The sequence below is a fragment of the Acanthochromis polyacanthus genome, chromosome 12, assembly GCF_021347895.1.
Source record: "Acanthochromis polyacanthus isolate Apoly-LR-REF ecotype Palm Island chromosome 12, KAUST_Apoly_ChrSc, whole genome shotgun sequence".
NCBI lineage: Eukaryota > Metazoa > Chordata > Actinopteri > Pomacentridae > Acanthochromis > Acanthochromis polyacanthus.
Window position 1 is genome coordinate 16,744,419 of NC_067124.1, and position 20,749 is coordinate 16,765,167.

The 20,749-nt window shown below is 38.5% G+C and overlaps 1 protein-coding gene across 1 annotated transcript in view; it reads right to left on the minus strand.

Annotated features, from left to right (window-relative positions):
- Positions 1-20,749, minus strand: part of LOC110950462 (transmembrane protein 65) — a 61,389-nt gene that overhangs the window by 24,584 nt on the left and 16,056 nt on the right. Inside the window, exons 3-5 of the mRNA XM_022193041.2 lie at positions 15,315-15,359; positions 8,611-8,678; positions 7,935-7,989 (exon numbers count right to left, since the gene is read on the minus strand). Coding sequence (XP_022048733.2) covers positions 7,935-7,989; positions 8,611-8,678; positions 15,315-15,359 — 168 coding nt within the window. The remainder of the gene's footprint in view (positions 1-7,934; positions 7,990-8,610; positions 8,679-15,314; positions 15,360-20,749) is intronic.

The following is a 20,749-nucleotide window of genomic DNA, read 5'->3' on the forward strand; positions in this document are numbered from 1 at the left end:
TCAAATACACACATCATTATTTCAGTATGTCTTTGTGAAACTTTAACATTTCTTGTGACAGAATAAGAAAAAATAGAAAGAAATATTGACTGTTTATAGTGTAATTAGGGATCCCATCTATTGTATTTTTAATGTCTACTATCCTTGTTAATATTTGGAAGCTAGACTGAACTTGATTATAGATGTTTTATATGTTAATAGAATGAATTATCTGTTTTGCAATTATGTGGGCTATAATCTTTAAAGCCAAACCCTCATGAATGGAATCAAATCATTCTGATGCACTCATAACATTTCAGTCACAATGTAGAGGCTGAAATCACTTTATGAAGGTTTAAAAATGCATTGCAGGGAGTTTAAAAGGCTTTTTCAAGATACAATACTGTTCAAAAATTTGGGGTCACCCAATAATTTCATGTTTTTCATGAAAACTCATACTTTTCTTCATGCACTGACATAATTGCTCAAGGGTTTGCTAATCATCAGCCTCTCAACACCATTAGCTAACACAATGTAGCATTAGAACATAGGAGTGATGATTGCCGGAAATGCTCCTCTGTACCCCTATGTAGATATTCCATTAAAAATCAGCTGTTTCCAGTCAGAATAGTCATTTACCACATTAACAATGTCTAGACTGTTTTTCTGATTAATTTAACGTTATCGTCAATGAATAAATCACCATGGATCACAGGATTGTATAACAAAATTCCAGATGTAGGATCTTTATGCTACTCACAAAAAATACAAAGAAATACATAGGTTAAAATATGCAGAAATGTACTTCCATTCATAACAAGAACATTTTCAGGAATACTGATGCTGCTTTCCAAGAAAACTGATTGATCTATGGAGGGTGTTTGAATATACTTTGATCTATTATCTTGAGCATAACCTGCTCTGGAGCAGACACGATGTTCCTTTACATTAATGCATGACTAATAATGAGTGGCCATTATGTAATATATATATATATATATATATATATATATATATATGGTGCATACATATATTGCAATATACTGAAAAATATAACCAGCAATTGACCATATATGGAAATATATTATTTAATATAATGCAATATATTTTCCTATATATTACAATGTATTATTGTTCCATAAGGGAATGTAGATCAGTGTTTGTCCTCACATGTCTCGTTTTGTCATCAACTCACAGATTTTCTGTTTACTGGCACATATGAGTAAAGACACAAGAAAATAGCCGCACATAAAAGGCAAGGATGGGATGATTTTGAATTTTTTTATTTAAAAAAAATACTCAATTGCTCATCAACATAACTGGTGATTAATAGCTGACAAATAATTAGTTAATTCTTGGGAGCTTGTGCATCATTTATTGGAAAGAGATGGCAGCAGGATGTATTATGAGAAGAAGGCAAACCAGTGGAGGTAGAACGATGTAAACCTCTGGTCCTGCATGCTACTTTGACATACATCTGCCAAACACTGTTTCAGAACACCTACACCTGTAATACCTGAATGCCGTGGCTTCTTTCAGCAGGAAACACTTCCTGCAACACTGCAAACATCATCCAGGGATAGTTTGAGGAACAAGATCAAGAGTTCAAAGTCCCCAATTCTACTTAAAAAACAAACTTCCTGCAGTTAAAGTTCCTGCTGCTAACGTCTTGATACCTGATAAAAACAGGACACTTTTAGAATTCTTGAAGTCGAGGCTTTTGCAGCTCAGAGCTGATTTGTTGGCACATAGAGTATCTACAGGACACTGGGCAGCTGGTTGTAATGCTGTGGCACAAAGACCAACCTGTCACAAAGTGGGATAATTATCTGTGTTTGCCTTTTATGTACCATATGTTGAGGTATGCCTGGGGAGGGGGCTCAGATGATTTGCCAGCTTTAATCTGTCTCATGTATCAGGACACTGAGACAAAAGATGTTCTGAATAAAAACTGGTGACACAGAAATCTGAGAGTGTGGGTGAAGTGTAGTCATTCTGATAACTCCTGTGTCCTCTACTGTGTCCTCATCTAACAGAACGTGAAATACAGACCAGGACCTGGAGATAAACTAGTGCTCCTACTATCCATACATGCCTTCTTCTGTTTAGATGATACAACACAATAGTGCATGTTTGTCATAATATTGAGCTTAATTATTAACCGTAAGTCCTAACAGGCATTTCTAAATATAAAAAGTCCCACAGAGCAGATAAAGGTCAGTGTTTGTTCCACATGACATGATGGAGATCCAGGGTCCATTTTGGGGTCATTAAAAGGGCAGATTCATAGTAAAACATCACATTTCTTTAAACCTCCTGATAAATTCACATAAATAATTGCAGCAGCAGTGAAATAACGGATGAAACAGGAACAAGGAGTGGAGCTCAGTGACATTATCCCTGAATATGCTCTGGTCACTGGGTGGAGTAAAGCTGGAGAATACAAGGAGCTTGTTCAGCTAAAGAATCAGCTTGTTCTGAGTTTGCATTTTATTGTAGTAGTGGCTCCTAAGAGAGAAAACGATTGCTTGTATCCTCTCGGTTGTTCGTGACCCCGAGTTCAGATTATTGATGCAGCTGCTGCAGCAGCGCCAAGCCCCCCAGGGGGAAGGACAGCTCTGCCATCACGGCTGAGACGCAGTCTGAACGCAGCTCTGGCAGGAGGTCATAACATCTGATCATTTAGATGGTGCAGAAACAATGGAGAAACTGATATATTATATACCTAAACAAGGGTCCAAGGACCTGCACACACATTCATATTCAAAGAGCAGAGAGCTGTGGTATTATTAGCACGCCACAGTTTCTCAAAGTGCAGCACATGTTGACCTCAGCAGGACTGACCTCGAGCATCACTGATAATAAGCTGCTGGTTCGTCTGCATTTGGTTCAAATGAAGCATATTTTCTGCTCTGTGATCTTTGATAATGATTTCATTACACCCTCAGACTGGAACCATGACAACAGGAGGAAAATATGTAAGTTTCTAATTCTTGACCCTGCAATCAATGCCAAAACACACACACAGTAGTTTTGGGCTAAATGAGGAGATCATATTGGTATTTTTAGCAGAAATGTTTGCCCTGGGCAGCATCAGTGAATACAATGTGCTGGATATTTTTCTCTCTGATGAGGAAAGTCTTTATTTGAAGCAAAGTTCATGTTATATTCCTCATTAAATGAGGATTTAAGGTGGCGCTCTTCGTAAAATGTTCATATCTGATGAATTCTGATGAATATGGAATCACACAACTGTGGTTTTTGTGATGTTTTGTGAGTCCAAGTAGAATGGGCATTCATTAATACCACAAATGTCTGTCAGAGTGCAGCACAAATGAAAATATTTCTCAGCTTTTGTCAAGACATTTCTCCATCTATTCTTCTAATTTTCAAGCTACATTCGTCACTGTGATATAATCTGCATTTCTATAAAAAGAAAAAAAAAGGTTCTGGGGTTGGTTTTAAAAAGAGATTATGACGTGGTTGTAAAATATCCTGCTGATGTTATACATGGTACCTCCATACAATCCCCCGAGGAGCCAAACATAATGGAGAGACCATCGTCTTAGATGATGCGGTCAAATGTAATTACAAGGATGTCTTCCTTTAACTCTCTTTCCTCTCCTTCAAATCTAATTCACCTCTACAGGTTGGAAAACGACACTCAGCATTATACAAGCAGTTTGCAAGCAGTTCCAGACATGGAGATTGACATATAATAGATGCTTTTACAATATTTTTTAAACTGTAAAGTGGTTTCATGTCTGTGACCACTGTGTTGACTATTAATAGTCTGAAATGTAGGATAGTGATGCAGTTTTCACCATTCTGCCTCTACACACCGCCACAGTAGATTAGAAATAAAGCAATCAAGATGTGAAGTGTCACCTTTCAACTTTAATTCTTGGTGTTTACCAAAATTTCTCAATTTTAACAGGGTCAAAAGCAACTGGACAAACCAATATACTCACAAATATGAGGATCATTTTGAATATTTACATGCAAAACATTCACAGTCGATGCATCAAGTGGATCCAGTGAACGTCACCAAATGCTGAATTTCCTCTCCTCTGATGCCTTACATTAGCCGCCTGAAGTTGCTGCTTGTTTTCTGCTTTCGGTTTTGTCATGAAAAGTTCAACAGACCTTTTCCACTGCAGACATTTTGGCTTGTTGAAGTTGGGAAAGGACAGGTGGAATGAAATGATGGTTTGGCTCCATTAAGCGACATAAGAGAGAGACATCACGGACAAGCAGGAAATCACTTAAAGACCCCCTCTGGTGAAAATCAATTAATAGTTTTTTTTTACCTCAGTAACATGCACATGGGGTGTTTTTTAGATGATGGAAGACAGGAGCTAAACAAGCAGTCAATGCCAAAACTGAGTAATTTACACCCTGCAGTAAACAGAAAACTGGGGCGTTCTGATCAAAAGCCAATATTCTCCAATATTACATCTTGAATTTGTGTAATGAAAACAGTTTTTACAATGTTTGAGTAGAGTTGTATGTGAGCTGGTGTGCTCTAACCGCAGGAAATAAAGGCATGGGCTCAATAGATCCACAAATTCTAGTAAAAACGACAGCGTAGAGTTACATCTAAGCCATTTGCAAGCAGGAACGGATTATTTGCATGGACAAAAACTTCTAATTATGTAACTTTGATACACAGAGAATAGTTTTTAGGGGTTAAAATCAATGACCAGAGAGGGAGCAGCCATCATTACAAGCTTAAATATCTGGTCAAGAAGAAAGAAGCTTTGGATTGGAGGTCAGCCTTGTGTTTTAGATCATTTTCTATCTGTACGTGAAGCTCTGCCCAATCAGTTTTGCAGATTTCAGCACACTTCAGAAATCATCCTGCTGCTTCTATCAGCAGTCATATCATCAATAAACAGCAGCAAACCTGCTCCATTAACATTCTGACAGGCTCATAATGTGTTTCTGTGCATAATAATTCTTTCCTTTACATTCAGCTACAAGTTCATCTTGGTTTCGTCTGTCCAGAGAATGTTGTTCTAGAACTGGGCAGCTTTTGCCAAAGTTCCCCAGCAATCTGACCTTTCTGCTCTGAACGAGTAGTTTGTACCTTGGAGTAAACCGTATCTCGATTATAGACCTTGACAATGATGCTTCTACCTCTCTGAAAGTGTTTTTGACTCAGCTTGAGCTTTTCTTTACCAAGGACAGGCTTCTGCAATCATCCACTTTAGTTTTGGTGTTTCTGAGCTCAGCAGTGCATTCTATTTTTCAAAACTGTACCAAACCATTGATTTGGCAGCTCTTACAGTTTCTTTTCTTTCTCTGGTCTGTTTCAACCTCCTTCACCTCCATCAACTTGTATTTGGACCACATATTGACTAATTCAGCACTCTGAATCAACTCCAGAGGCTTTCTCTCCTTAATTCATTGTAAAATATGAGAAAACAGGCCACGAAACTGCTCATCAATCACCAGCTCAATTACATTAGAGCCCGTGAACATGTAATTTCTAAAAGGTTCATGGAAAATCTTTGTGAAAACCATTGATTTAAAGCTGAAGTCTACACATCAATCACAACTTGATTGCTTTATTTAAAAATCCACTATCATGGTGCACAGAAGCAAAATTATAACAATTCTATTGCTGAAAACAATGTATGGACCCAATTTTAGAATAAAAAGAAGAATAAATCAGATGGATTCAGCAGTTTTGGGCAAAGCCAAACAGTACAAGAGTTTTTAGAACTGTTTGGGACTCAACTTTGAGGTAAAATGAATATTTTAAATACTGAGTCAGTGAAATGCTGCAATACCGCCACTGTTCCTATTATTGCATGTTTACTTCAGGTTGGACCATCACCATCTTTCTCTACAACCTTGTATAACTTCCAACCTGGAGGCATTTATTCAGTCTGATGCAGCGCTCGATTTCGACGGTCGGTGTGTTAATCTATTATTAAGTTATGAAAAGTTAGTAGAGATGCAGTAAGAACACGGTAACGCAGTAATATCGTGAATCTATTGGGTCAGTGTGTTGGATTTTGGTGATTTTGTGACTTAATCGTATTAGTTGTAATCTGTAACTTATTTAATCCTGTTGGAGGCTTTTCTCATCATTAACTCTGTTTTAAATGAAGTAATGAGGCCAAATCATCAGCAGTGGGTGCAGCCTCTATCCTCATCATGCTCACATTTGCCTCCTAGAAAGTGATTGGTGGTCTGACTGCAGGCTTGACATTAGTTCTAAATCATTGTGGACTCAGTTCGACGACTGCAGCCTCCTGATTTCAGCCTCCTGACTGTCCCCGATCCAGCAGGGAGGAAGAAATGGAGCCTGAGGGTTAGAAAGTGGGTTAAATAGAAGTTCTGTCTGTTTCTTGCCTCTCTGTGGCTGCTGGGTCGCTGAATACTTTTTAGACCACTAATTCAAAGGAGGACATCTGCAGCTGCAGCTCGCCGTCCAACCTGGATTAGAAAAATCTCCCCACACGAGGATAACAAGCTCCGCTGTCAGGCTGACCAGCAGCTGCCTGAATCCTTTCTACACCTTCAGCCTGACAACCTTCTCTAAATAGAAATCCTACCAAGCCTGAAATTGCTCCTTTGGCTTCATCACAATCCCAGTTGTGCCTTTACTGTAAAGTTGGCAAAGAAAATGAATAAATGTATATTTCTAAACTGATAAAAACATTTTAAAAATAAGTGAAAATAAAAAGTCTCCTTAGCGGATCAATTTCTCGTTGTTTTTGGTTGAATCTTATGCCACCTCCATCTGAATGATAAGTTTAATATAGAAAGCTTCAGGCCTCCTCTGCTTTCTGACATCAGATTTAAGTCCTTTAGACGGATCGGTTTACTCAGAATGTTTCATGTTTAAAAGAGAAAAAACAACCAAAACTCTGCTGTCACCAACAACGGCAGAATCCAAAGAGGAAAGATTTATTTCTGCACACAACAAAGTAAAAGACAGAAGAGAAAGAAAACCTGATTATGAGCCGCATAAATGAATCATCCAGACACTGACTGATGCCGATTATCGTCGATAATTTATAAAGGTTGTTTTCCTTCCAATAAACATGCAAATAAACAGACAGTTTTCATGCTTCACCTTGAGCTCCAACATCAGTCTCCTCCACTTCTCAAAGCTAATGCTCGCTTTCCGCTATTGTACAGGAACAGCGAGAGTCTCTACAGAAACACTGAACAGGAACAAGCGATAACATTAAAATGCAAATGTTCCTCTTTAAGCTAAGTGGACATTACAGTTCCATTCAGTTTGGTGGAGAACAGAATTATCATATTCATGAAATGTTCATTATCTTTGACAGTCATTCCTCCTCTGCTTGTTCTCCTGTGTGCCCTCACTCATTAATATCCCGCCTTTCTGTAAAACAATGTCACAGCTGTGGCCATATTTTCAGTTTATCTTGAAAGCTTCGTTATGAGAGAGCACATTCTGGAAACACGGAAGGTAAAAATACCTCCAGTGTGATTCAGCACCGTCACTCTAATTAGACTGGAAATGGATTCTGGAATCTAAACTTAGCCTCAGAGTTAATGCTGTTGGATATAACTTTGTTAGTTTTAGAGATGTGGTTTCTGCTCTAACCACTCGATTATAGGGTCACTCAAACAATTAATTGAATTCAAGCTGCCTGTAAATATGCTGTCAATCAAATATATGACACAGAGTCAGACTTCGAAAAATGAGAAATCATAGCAATGTGCTGCAAACAGACGTTTAACACACATTTTAAAAGGCAAATTTGCAGAATTTACCAAACAAAAAGCAACACGGACGTTTGTCTTGTTCTCTGTATCAACAATCCTCCATCAAATTAGTATATTATTCAAAAACCCTCACAGAATTCAAATAATAAACACCATTTATGAGTGTAAAAAGGACACTACAAAGTAAAAATCAAAGATCTTAAAAAACATGAGGTTGCATTAAGATAATGAGCTTCTCTGACCTGCCATAGTTGAAATTCCGAGGACGACGCCGATGGATAACTCGATCTGTGTTCCCTGTAAAACAAAGAAAACAGAAGTTGGTGTGCAAAGATTGAAAAGGCTTTTTATTTCCCTTTGTCGTGTGAACTATTAGCACGACCTTTCATGAGATAAAACACATCTCTATATTCAGAGGGAAGTGCAGAAATTTAGCGTTTAACTGAGCTGCACTTTGCATCTTTTGTGAATTGCAGCTTATGTAGGGACTAAATAAAGGATTTATGGTCCGCAGTGTCACAACTAATCAATCAGCCTCACTGAGATGCTTCCATCCTCAATAAATCACACACCTGTTTATTTCTTCTATTTTAGGGTTTGACAGAAGCGCTCAGTCTTTCACTTTATGGTTTCTGTCTGAATTTCATCCAACACAAAATGGAAAACAGCCTTCAGGGTGCAATAGTTGCCTTAAATAAAGAAACAGCTCTGGATTACACAGGTACAGCTTTACCTTTAGGTTTGCATTCCATTAGTTTCTTTGAACAATAAATAGGCTTGTGGCAAGATGACAGAAACAGAAAAAGCAAAGATTTCTTGCCGTGCCTCTTTGCTTTCTTCTTCTGCAAATACACCACATATTCTTTAAATACACGTTCCCTCAGTGGAAATCAATCATCTCCACTGCAGGACACTTACAGCAACAATCATAATGCAGTTGTCCAGGAATCCAAACCCGACGAAGGGAAGAGCGTTGTGCAGCAGAACTGTAGCAGAAGCAGAAACAGCAAATCAGAAAACAGACAAACAAGGCAGAAAGTAAACAGACTTAATCTGAATCAATAAAAAAGTCAACATAATCAAGTTGTGTTCTTTAAGAGAAGAAACGTGAGCAAGTCTATATTAAATTAGACATGAAAACCTTCTGTGCTGAGAAGAAAATCAACAATATGAAGCTGCCAAATGAAATATTCACCATGTTTTAGCAACACCTTGACCACAAAATGACTGCAAATTCCATTTTTCTAACCAAGTATATGGCATATTTAGCAAGTTACAAAGTGCGAGACAAAATCTGAAACTAAACATTTTAATTACAAAGCAGCATAACACTGGCATTTCTCTAAAATGCATTATAATGCAAGAAAATGCATCACAAACACCAAACAGAACAGTAATGTGTTTGTCCTTTCAGATGCATAAACAGACATTCAGTGTGTTTGTGTGTCTAGAGATGACGAAGACAATTTGATCAACTGTCGCTGCTGTGAAAGTGGATTCTAAAATGCCACCGACACTCCAGGAAAGTTTGTTCTGTTTAAAGTTCAAGTGAAGTTCAGCCGATTTGTAGAAAGGAGCTCGTTTAAACGTCAGCCGTCTCTGAAGCAGCTGATATTAAGAGCTCTCAGTCACATAAAACACCTACTCAGTTCCAAAACAAACTCGAAACTGCACCAGAGGCACTTGTGGTCTGTAAATGTGAGCCGGAATGGAACAACAAGAGCTCTTCATCTGCTGCTGCAGGATCAGAAGCTGCTGTTTGGTTCTGACGATCCTCTGTATAGAATACAACAGACGAGGACTCAAGTGTGAAATCTAACGACAGCAGAGAGAGGTTGGTTGGCGGGTATTTTACCTCTTTTCTCTCCGGTGTAGTTTCATTTACTGCACAGTTTCATTCTAAACGTAGAAAATGTCCACAGAGATTTCAAAGCAGAGAACACCGGGATGCCTAAATTTTAATTTCACAGTCAGTATCTCTGATCTTCACCGAGTCCTTTGAGGATAAAAAAGGCTTTCACCGATTTCCACCAAATATGCTGCAGGTCAGGGGATTTAATAACTGAGCCCTCTGGCTGTGTTAGTTCTGATTACTGCACTTTCTGCGGTGAATCAAATGAGGTTTTTCACTGTTGGTGGGGATGTTTTTTTTTATTAAAAAGTGAACCTTTGGGTAAATATGAGAGATTTTATCAGTTGATTTGTTTTAAGGGAAATCCAGACACTCTTTTCCACTCCTTTGATAAGAACTGATAACACCGGCAGGAGAAACTTTAGTCTCCTGCTATATACTAGAACTATACTTTATTATTCTGTTCCCTGTGTTTTTTTGTTAATCGACCACATTGATCAGGACGTCCAGGTTGAGAACCTCAGAATCACGTTTCTGCTTTATGCAGATGATGTGATTCTGTTGGTGCACTGAGCTGGTTTAAAGCTGGAACCTCCAACTCTGAGAGCACAGTTCTCTGCTGGAAACCAGTAACTGTTTGCCCTGGGTTGTGGATTAGCTGCTGACCAAAGCAACAGAGTTCAAAGTATCTCATCCATGAATGAGTGAAAAGAATGTCTGGTCAGCAAACAACTAGTAAAGAGTCTTCCTTATCTTTGTTTTCATTTGTATTTTACATAGCTTCTGTTATTTTGTTGCATTTTGAGCTCCATAAATAGCATTTATAGGCAACATACATAAATAAATAACACATAGTGAGTGTTATTGGTTGTGCTCTTTGGTTTTGTTTGCAGTTTCACTTCAGTTTGTTTCATGCTTTTGTTTCCTTCTTGTATTTTTGGGTAACCTTTTTGTTAACCTTCTGAGCTTTACTGATCTTTATATTGGTTTAGTTATTAAAACTTACTTGTGGTTTTTGGAAACCTGATTTGTGTGTTTCAACACTTGCACTACAACTAAAAGTGTTTATTCATTTATTTTGAAGCCTCCTGCGGGCGAGTTGTCACTGATTTATTACAAGATGAATGAAAATATAGTAAAACACAGTAAATGTACTCATAGAAATAGTGTTTATGGAGTGAATTCTTTAAGGAACATATTCTGTGTGGAGCAGTCGTTCAATGGGATCATTTATCATCATTTATTAGAGAATGCCTGAATAAAGCTGCTTTTCAAAAACAGTCAAAGGTTTTAGAAATAAAACATATCTAAAAAATAAATGGGCACCAGGAAACACACTTAAACTGAAGTAATGAAATACAATCTATAAAAATAAAGTGAACTACTCTCCTCATTATAGTGCTATTTGCAAATGCTAAGTACATTTATTTTTGTTAATGTCCACACCTATATGTGTTTTCATCCATTTGTTGAAGCTGTTACATTAATGAGTGATCCAAACACATAAAGAAGTCTGTTTCCTACGCAGCAGTTTCTATCTTCACCAGTTTGTGTCAGTTTCTGATTTGTTGAAGTTTTGTGCTTAGCTAATTGCATGATGAAGCATCAACAGATCAAGTTTTTATCAGTGTCAGTTAAAGGCTTCCGTAAAAGATCGCTGAAATGGACCTGAACCATCACAATGTTTCTTAATATTTGCTTTCTATTCGGTTTGTAAGATGGCTGTAAGTATCTCAGGATCTTGTTCATGAGTCACTGGAAAGAGGAGCATGAGATGAACAGATAAACTAGCCCAGCATCAGCAGTAATGCAGACGTTTTACTGGACCACCATGGTGAAAAGAAGCTGAGTCAGAGGGCAAAGCTGTTGATTAACCAGTTGAGTCACATTCCAACCGTCACCTTTGGACATGAGCTCAGGGGAACAACTGAAAGAACAAGACAAAAGCAGCCAAAACGAGGCTGCGTTCCAATGTCCAGATTTCCCCACGATACAGTGAGCCAGAAGAAGTTCTAGCACGTTCCAGTGCATATTATGTCAAATATAGCACACCAAAACAGCAGAATGTCCTTCTAGATCTCGTCAGATTAGCAATAAGCAATCCAGCATTCTTTTCTGGTCATTTTGACACACAATCCTCTGCACAGTTACGTCACATGTGTTGCGATGTCTCGTTTCACAGTATAAACCGTAAAGCTCATCATGTAGCACTAGTCTGTCCCAGTGAAATGTATTCTGCAGGAAACAGTACTTCAGGAGCGCAGCCCTAGTAAAAAGTAATAAGAAAAAGAGTTAGATTAGGAACAGAGCCTGGGATTCCTCCGTGGTGTTGCTGGGTTCAGATGAGAGATCAGATTATTCGCTCAGACATCCGGAGGGAGATCGAAGCAGAGTAGCTGAAACTTTGCACAGAAAGGAGCAACTGAGCCGATTCTGATGAGGATTCCTCCTGGTTTTCAGGCAGATCCAAGAGCCCAAATTAAATCTAAAACTCACTGGAGGGATTTCATATCTCATCTGTGCTGGGAATGTCTTCAGAAAGTCAAAAACACTGGTGTGGAGACAGATGTTTGGTTGCCCTGCTTAGCCTGCTGCCACCGTGGATAATAACGACTGGGCCAAGTTTATCGATGTGTTTTTGATTCAGAAAAATAAAAAGCAGGAAATGAAAGGAAACTTCAGTATCATTTACTCAGTTTGGCTTAGAAGAACCTTACAGATTTCATCGCTCAGACACTTATTATGAATCAAATACTGCATGGATGTCTTCTTACAGTGATGATAAAAAACACAGCAGTCTTTACAAAGGAGTCATCAGCAGCTCCTGTAGCTCCCAGCAGGAAAAAAAGACATTAAACACAGAAAACAAAGACTCTCTGTGCGGAAGGAAATCATGATCAGCGCTGAAACTCTGACAGTCAGATGAGTCAGAGCTTTACTTAAAGCTTTACTCTGCTGTGTTCTTTACTGAGGAGCCGAAGCAGAAAATAACAGTCAGTCCAGCAGGAAGATAGAAAAGCTGAATCAGAGGAGATATTTCTTTGTCTTCCCTTACTGCCACAAAATTCTCTGTTAAATTTACAAAGTGAGAACCTAAAACGGACAAACAGGACTGACGTTGAGTTTCACAGCACGTTCTCTGACCTCTCAGCAGGAAAAAAGGACGAAGCAAAGCTGAGGTCAGACGATTAACTGAGAGCACAGAGAGAAAAATGACTGAACAAGCTTCTAATTGTTCAGGTGGACTACAGATAGAGCTGCATGTTGCTGGAAAATACAGTTTTTCTGCAGTATAAATATGATATAAACAAATGCAGAAAATGTCATTAGATATGACTTTAATAAATCTGTTTGGAAAGAATTAAGGAGAAAGCGTCTGCATCGAGAAGGAAAACGGCAGTTTGGAAATGTTAAATAGGGTGTAACACTGGTTAAGGCTTCTAAAATTGGTGCTTTTTTGTTTGTTTTGGATGGGATTCATATCTGACTGATTGAAATTGGTTTTGTTGCTTCATGCAGCAACAACTGCTCCACAGAGCCTGTTTATGGTCGACGTCTTTCTTTGTGTAGCTGAATTATCATCATGTAACTGATGCAGCATTTAATTTTGCAGCTTCCTATTCAGTGTTTCTCTGCTGTTTTTTGGCTCATTTTGTTTCTGCACATGTGGAGCCTGAATGTCAGCAAAATTCATTTAGAGTGCATTATGTTTAATAAGACAGACTTGGCTAATAGATGAGTTTTGGAAAATGAGTTTTCTTTCTGTAAGTAAGCAACAAAAAAGGTGTAGCCTGATGTGTTTGAATTAAACTGCCTTCATATTACTAGTGGTAGGAGTTATTAAAGCTCACTTGTTGTTTGTGGAAACAGCTAAAAGTGTTTATTAATATTTCTGAAGCCTCCTGAGGGTGACTTGTGTCTGGTGAATGAAAATATAGTAAAATGCAATTAATGTACTAATAGAAACACTATTTGTGGAGTGAATTCTTTAAAAACATGTTCTGCAGAGTAGCCATTCAGTGATGTAGTTTATCACCGTTTGTTAGAGAATGCCTGAATAAAGCTGCTTTTAAAAAACAGCTTCAGGTCTTAGAAATAAATTGGGTATTTAAAAATTCATCAGCACCAGAAAACACACTTAAAGTCATGAAATATAATCTACAAAATCAAAGTGAACTATTCTCTTCATTATACTTCCATCTGCAGTACATCTATTTTTGTTAATGTTTACGCCTATATGTGTTTTCATACATTTGTTGAGCTGTTAGATTAATAATGAGATTAAAACACATAAACAAGTCTGTTTCCATACAGGAGTTTCTATCTTCACCAGTTTGTGTTCTAAATTGTTGAAGTCTTTGGGTTCTGTTAATCGCATGATAGAACAGCGACATATCAAGCTTCATCTGGATCATGACTCAGCAAGATAGTGAAAGTGGACCTGAACCATAATGCATCTTAATGTTTGGATTCTATTCAGACTAACTGCCTCCTGCCTCTCCTCTTCTATAACTGAGTTATGATCCTTTCACCCCATTTTTGAACTTCAATATGCCCATTAATCTTCATTTAAACAGAAATAAGAAATCTAGGATAGAGGTATGTTGTTGTATTTGTACAACAGTTCTGTTTCTGCTTTGTTATTTATGTGCTGAATAAATGACATGATGTGGAGGAGATACCTCAGCTAACCTCATTATAGTCTCTTGCAGACATGTAGTAGTTTTTCTAGTGGAGTCCATTGGGAGGACTCTGTTCATTACAGTAGGTTGTATTTACAAATTACACACATACACACAACCACTGAGCTTTAGCACTACTGGGACCCGTAGCATCATGTATGCTTGAAGACAAACTTGGAACTGCATACAGATGTTCATGGTGGAGTCTCCACTAACTCATGTGGACTTAAAGAGTACTAAGCCTTGATTATATTCCTCTGCACACAAACACAGCTGCAGACATCACAGATTTTTTCTCCTACTTTTATATTTCACTAAGGTCCACTTGAAGGATTCTGTTTCATACTTATGCAGAAGGTGTAACTCCATATTCCAGGCTTATATGCTTCCGCAGAACATGTGCATTATTGCAACTTGCAGCTTGGACATAAATTTTGGGCTGCAGCTGACGCCCACAGATGGATCCTTTCAGACTCCGATGAACTTGATGAGACAAGACAATGACATTTGTGGCACTTTTGGATGCAGAAACTAAAAAGTCTTGATCATGCTTCGCTGTAAACGCACACATGGACAGTTACAGACACAATAGGCATGCAGTTATTGCGATTAGACCACTTCTCTAGACCACTGGAGTCTACTGGAGGGAATTTTGTTTCATATAGGAACAGTAAATCATATCCACATTTTGTCATTATTGCTTAGCAGACACTCATTTTGGGCTGGATTTATGTAGTATTACTACATTTAGATCCTATTTGAACACCTTCCTCTGCACTATCATCACACTCAACCTTGGCTTGTATCACTCCTGTAATCCACAAGTCCATTAGCCAACACATTTACAGTACAGCTCTTCCTTTCCTTTGGGGAAACCATGGAAATAACCTGCGAGCAGTGAACCACTACCTCCTGCTAATTGATTTTAATTAAGACTGGACGTCATTAATATTCCTGCCTGACTGACTGGCTGTCACGATGCAAGATTAATGAGCAGGTTTCAGATCTGCTGTATGTACTCAACCTGTACATAAGCAGAAAAGGATAATAAACCCCATTGTAAGGATAAAAAAATAAAAAATTCTTACCATATCTTAACTGTGCTGCAGTAGGCGGTGCGATTTCCAGCTGACCTGGGAAAGAAGAGAATAAAAGCTATTATAAAAGCATTCAAGTCTCCTTTGGCCTGCTTTTGTATGACGGATGAAGTCAGGATAAATGTCAGACAGTTTCCAAATGGAAAAAGCCGTCAGTCAGGACCCTTTGGATACAATGAAGGGAAAATAAGTAGGTCAAGGGTGGAAAACCTTAGCGACATGACAGAGGAGGTGAGGAGCCAGAGGAAGCAGCGTCTACCCTGAGAAAGAAGGGATGAAGACCAAAGTGACGCCAAGAAATGATCACTGTGCTGCTAGTCAGGCCTCAGAGGAGGATGACTGTCAGCTAAATGATGAACAGCCACAGAGAAGACAAAAGGTGACATTCCTTCTACCTTCATATTAGCACATTCAAAGCACCAACATACGGCATTAAAACAAAATTTACTCAGATATAACATACATTTCCCAACACTGGGACAAAATGTTGCAGTGGACTCTATCAGGTTTGACAGATTTCAGAATAAAATCAGGCTGCATTTACTCAGACGTCACTGAGGTGTGAAGAAGGACAATAATTACATTTAAGGCACAAGGCTGGATCATTTCCTGTGCCGGTTCTGTGAAATTGGATTTGTTGCCATGAGGCCAGTGGAAATGTTAGTCCACATAATGAAGTCTGTCCCGTCACTTCCAGGTGTCATTGCAGCGCTGGTCAGTAAGCCAGGAGAACTCACTCAGCAGTGAAGGCAGCTGGATTCCCAACAGTCCATTTCAGCTGCAACAATTCAGAATTCATCCACTCTTTACTCCCTCATGCACCAAACTACTGGCCTCACTGAAAGTTAGAAAATGACCAAATGCCAAAACCCAGGTTTGTTTTCTAGGAAGGAAAACTCTCATGTATCAACTCTGAGCAAAACCAACCCAAATAAAATATTGTTTCTGGTTCGACAGTTAAATACAGTTCAAGTCTGCAGTCACTTAAAGGATCAATTGCATAGAAAATTCTAAAATACCTGCATTTTTCCTTAATCTTGTCTCTTTTGCCATTTTTATCCATCTGATTTTTGCTTCTTCCTTTACTGTCAGAACATCTGTGGCATCATTTCAACATTTAATACCAAAGTTTAGTTATCTGGAGGTAAAATTACAGGTATCAGCAGCATCATGAAGCCTTGTAAAGCGTTTGAACAGTATTAGTGGAAGTAATGCTGGTTGCTGTGGTGGACACATTTGTTAAAAAATGCCATGAAATAAGAAGAACTTATCAGCAAGAAATTCTAAGAGAACAAGAGCTCTATTAATTAGAGACTCATGGGGAAATTTGCTAGCACTTTGGGCTGCTTTGCTGTGGTAGATACATGTCCATCATATGTGGTTATGGTTGCAGTGCCCTTTATTTCCTTTAGACTCTGAATAACTACAGATTTTCTGCAACATCATTTTGACAGACAAAATTCTATACTGTATTCTTACTCGGCTGAATTTCAGTTTGAGATCTACATCATTATTTTGACTACTTTAAATTAAAAATCTAAAAGAAAAGTACAATGTAGGTATCTTGAGCCAGAATTATGACTAATCAGAATAACTCTCTTATCTTAGACAATTAGAAAAGCTATAATGACAGCATTTATCAGACCCAGAAACTGCAAAAACAGAAAGAAATTGTTGGATTTTAAAATTTACAATGGTCTGTGAACTATTCACTGTTCAAACTAGTCCCACAGTTGAGGAAAGAAACCAAATATACGCCTAGCAACCATGACATTAAATCAAAATCACTTGAAATACTTAAAATGAACCTCTAATAATCTGTGACAGACTTTCAGTTGAACTGCAGGCTGTGTTTATGTAGAGCAGATAGCAGACTGTATGGAAGAAAAATAAAAATGTACATAGCATAATATTAATAATATGCAGAATGGGAGCTGGTATTGTAACCTCTGGTAACAAAAAAAATAAACATGTTGATTCCAGCTATGTTCAGTTACACTCATTCAAATAATTTTTTTATGATTTATCCCATTAGAAATGTGTCAGACTGCATGAATACTCTTAAGCTCTCTCTGTTCTCATAGAACTGTAGGACTTTAGATTGCAGTGAAGCACGGTGAGGAAAAAATGAGACAGACGCAAATTAAAACACCCAGAAAGTGGCTCAGAGGGTTTAACTGCAGATAACTTCAACTGAAATTACAACCAGATATCTGCAGCTGAATTGCAGATTTCTGTAATTAAAAGCTCCACAGACATGAATGAACACGATGACACAAATGACACTGTGGATGTCTGAAACGTTCATTTGGACCAGACAGAACTGAATCACAGATATCTGCAGCTCTATTAAACGTCAAAGCAGCGTGCTGTAGAGTCACATTACAAACCTCTTAGTTCAGCCTTCTGTCCAAACCTCCGTCTCATATTTCTCACACAACAATAGACAATTGTTCACCTGATGACGACCTTTCACTGGAGTAAAAAACACTCCTGAAACACCCGCTACGTTTATCATCGGCGCTCACACAGATCAGTCACTGCCTCGAGCTGCTGCAGCTGCTTGTGCATAATGAAATATTGTTCATTTCCCTCCTGAGCTTTGCCACAGCCATTATCTCATTTCACAGGTTTTATAAAATCCTCTCACCTCCACCAGCATCAAACAGCCCACCACCAGACAGCAGCTAACTGACAGTGATGAACATCCTTCCACAGAAGACGGATTGAAACCATTTCCACCCATTTATCGCTCGTTCAGGGGCCGTTTGAGGATTTAATTAATCCTGTGATCACCAGCGGCAGAACACCATCCAACTTCCAATCGCACTGAAGTCTTCCTGACACTGAATTATTCTCAGCTGTTCTAATATCTGTAAGACAGTGGAAATTAAATAACATGCTGCTCATTAAAATAACCCAAGTTTCAATATGTGCTCAAGCGTTAATTTCAACAGATTTATGTTCTCCTCTAACATTTTATACAACAAATCTGTGAGGTAAGGAAGCAAAGACAGCAGTTATAAAAGTTCTTCTAATCCGCGTCAGACGGTGAATCTCCCATAAATCAAACTGGAGAAGGTCGATTGGATTCGTCACCTCCTGAATCGAGGGCAGAGCTGTCAGATCATGAGCTGTGAAAGGCCACAGGTCCATCCAGCAGTCGTTCTGTACCGTCTTGTTTCTGCAAGTGATCATCTCAAACTTTTAAAAACATAAACATTGATCCTCCCAGTCTTCAAGTAAAGTTTCTCTCCATTGACACACTTGTGATATTTGTCATAATCACCACAATCATTATTATTCTAACCAGTTTATAGTGGAATATAGTGGAGAGTCAACAATAACAAATATGTTTAACCTCGGGGCTGAATGTGAACATTTGTATGACTAAAGCAGATGTTTTCCTTTGATACCAGCATCTTATTTACAACTTGTCTTAATATTACACATTATATTATAAAAATAAAAAAGGAAAAGGCAACTTTTAAGGTTATAGCCACCGTAAAGTTCCCACATATGATCAATAAATCCTTTTTCTGGAGCTGAGAACATAAAATGTGGATAAAATTAGTTAATTTTATTGGATCCCCTTCAGCTCCTGCTTTAGTTGCAAATCCTCCTGGACTCCACACAATGAAAATGTTGGCCGACAATTAGTTTTTGCATGTTTCTGGCGCACCTAACTAATGCACCAGACAGCAGATAACGTGTTCAGACTCTGCTGAATGAAAACGCAGCTGATGATTAGTCTAATAACTATCCGACCCTCTTCGAAATGAAAGAAAATAGCACAATACATCATTCCAGGCCCATTTCGGTGGAATGCTGTCGCTGTATTTTCTCATCACTTGCAAAGAATGAAAACACAGCTGAGTCACCGTCTCATCACGAGTCGCATGAAGAAAAAAAATTAATGAAACAGAGTCCTGATGGTTTTCTCCTCAGTCCTCTGGGCCTTATGCAGCATTTATTAGACCCTGATGGCCGACATGGCCATCTGTTGCCCCTTGATGATTTTGGTACAAACTATTGATTGCATAGAGTCCTATATCCCCCCAGACTTCAATTTCAACAGACAGCGGCGGTGAAAACATGTAATGTGCTGAGAAAAGTCGCTAACCAGCAGCTTGATTAAATATCAGATTCTTTTCAAGCCTTGTCCGATATTTATCCCCCCTCAGCTGAATCACCAACATCTGTCAGCTGATAAAGAGTCTCCACAGATCGACTGACAACACATGAAAACATTTCAGTCACAGATCTTAACAGCTAATTACTAGATCAGCGACAGGCATTTTCCATACACCACCTACGAAAACCCAGAGATGCCTTCATAATCTAAGCACTACCAGAAAAAACACACCACGCTGGATCTGCAGTGTTCTGAACAAAGAGGAAAATTACAAGCATGTACTGCAGTCTGATCATCATCTCACTATTCATGTCTGTGTGCCCGTGATAAAAGTTAAAACTCTATATTCTCTATTCAGCACCTCGGAGGATAAATCTAAGACGCTCTTATTTTGAAGTCACCGTTAGTCTCATCAGAAATCAGTAGTAATGATTGCAAATTGCATCACCTCTCAATAACTGCATTATTTCTACACTGACAAGTGTTTGGTCTCATTAACAATCAAAAACACAAACTTTAGAAAGACTGTATGTAAAATACAGGTTCTCCATCTCAAAGCTAAACACTACAAATTTGAAATGGGGAACACCTTAAAAAAAATCAGTGGAAAGAGAAGAACAAACCATAGTAGCGCTAATCAGAGCTGTAGTGGTCGTCCTGATAAAGAGAGTGAACTACTTTCACAATGTAACTGTGAAAAACAGACGACAACTGCTTTAGACTTTTAACAGGAGCTATTTCAGGAGTTTCTGTGTCAGCTCAGACACCATGAAGGTCACTGAATAACATCAACCTTTATGCACAACATCAAAGAGCAGCAGAAATCTGCAAACTTTGCTCGAAGGCCGAAAAAGAAGCTTCATGAATACATTATTTGGTCAGATGAAGATAGATTAGTTGGGCTCAGATGGAGTCCAGCATGTTTGGTGTGAACCTGACCAGGACTACCACAGTGAATGCAAAGTCCTGACAGTGAAGCACGGAGGTGGAAGTGTGATGATATGGGGCTGCATGAGAGCAAAAGGTGTTTTAGAGATGAATGCCTGAGGAAAAACCAAATACTGCCTTCAGAAGCTTGACAGAAGAATATTCCAGCATGAGAACAATCCAAAAACACTCAAAATCACTCGAGTTTCGAAAGAAGGAAAAGTGGAAACTATGACTTGGATATGTGTGCCACAGCACAACACAATCACTTCTTAATATCAGTCATGCTATGGAAGTTTGAGTCTGTCATTAAAGATAAGCAGGATATATGAAACATCGAAAAAAAAATAAAGATTTGTATCTC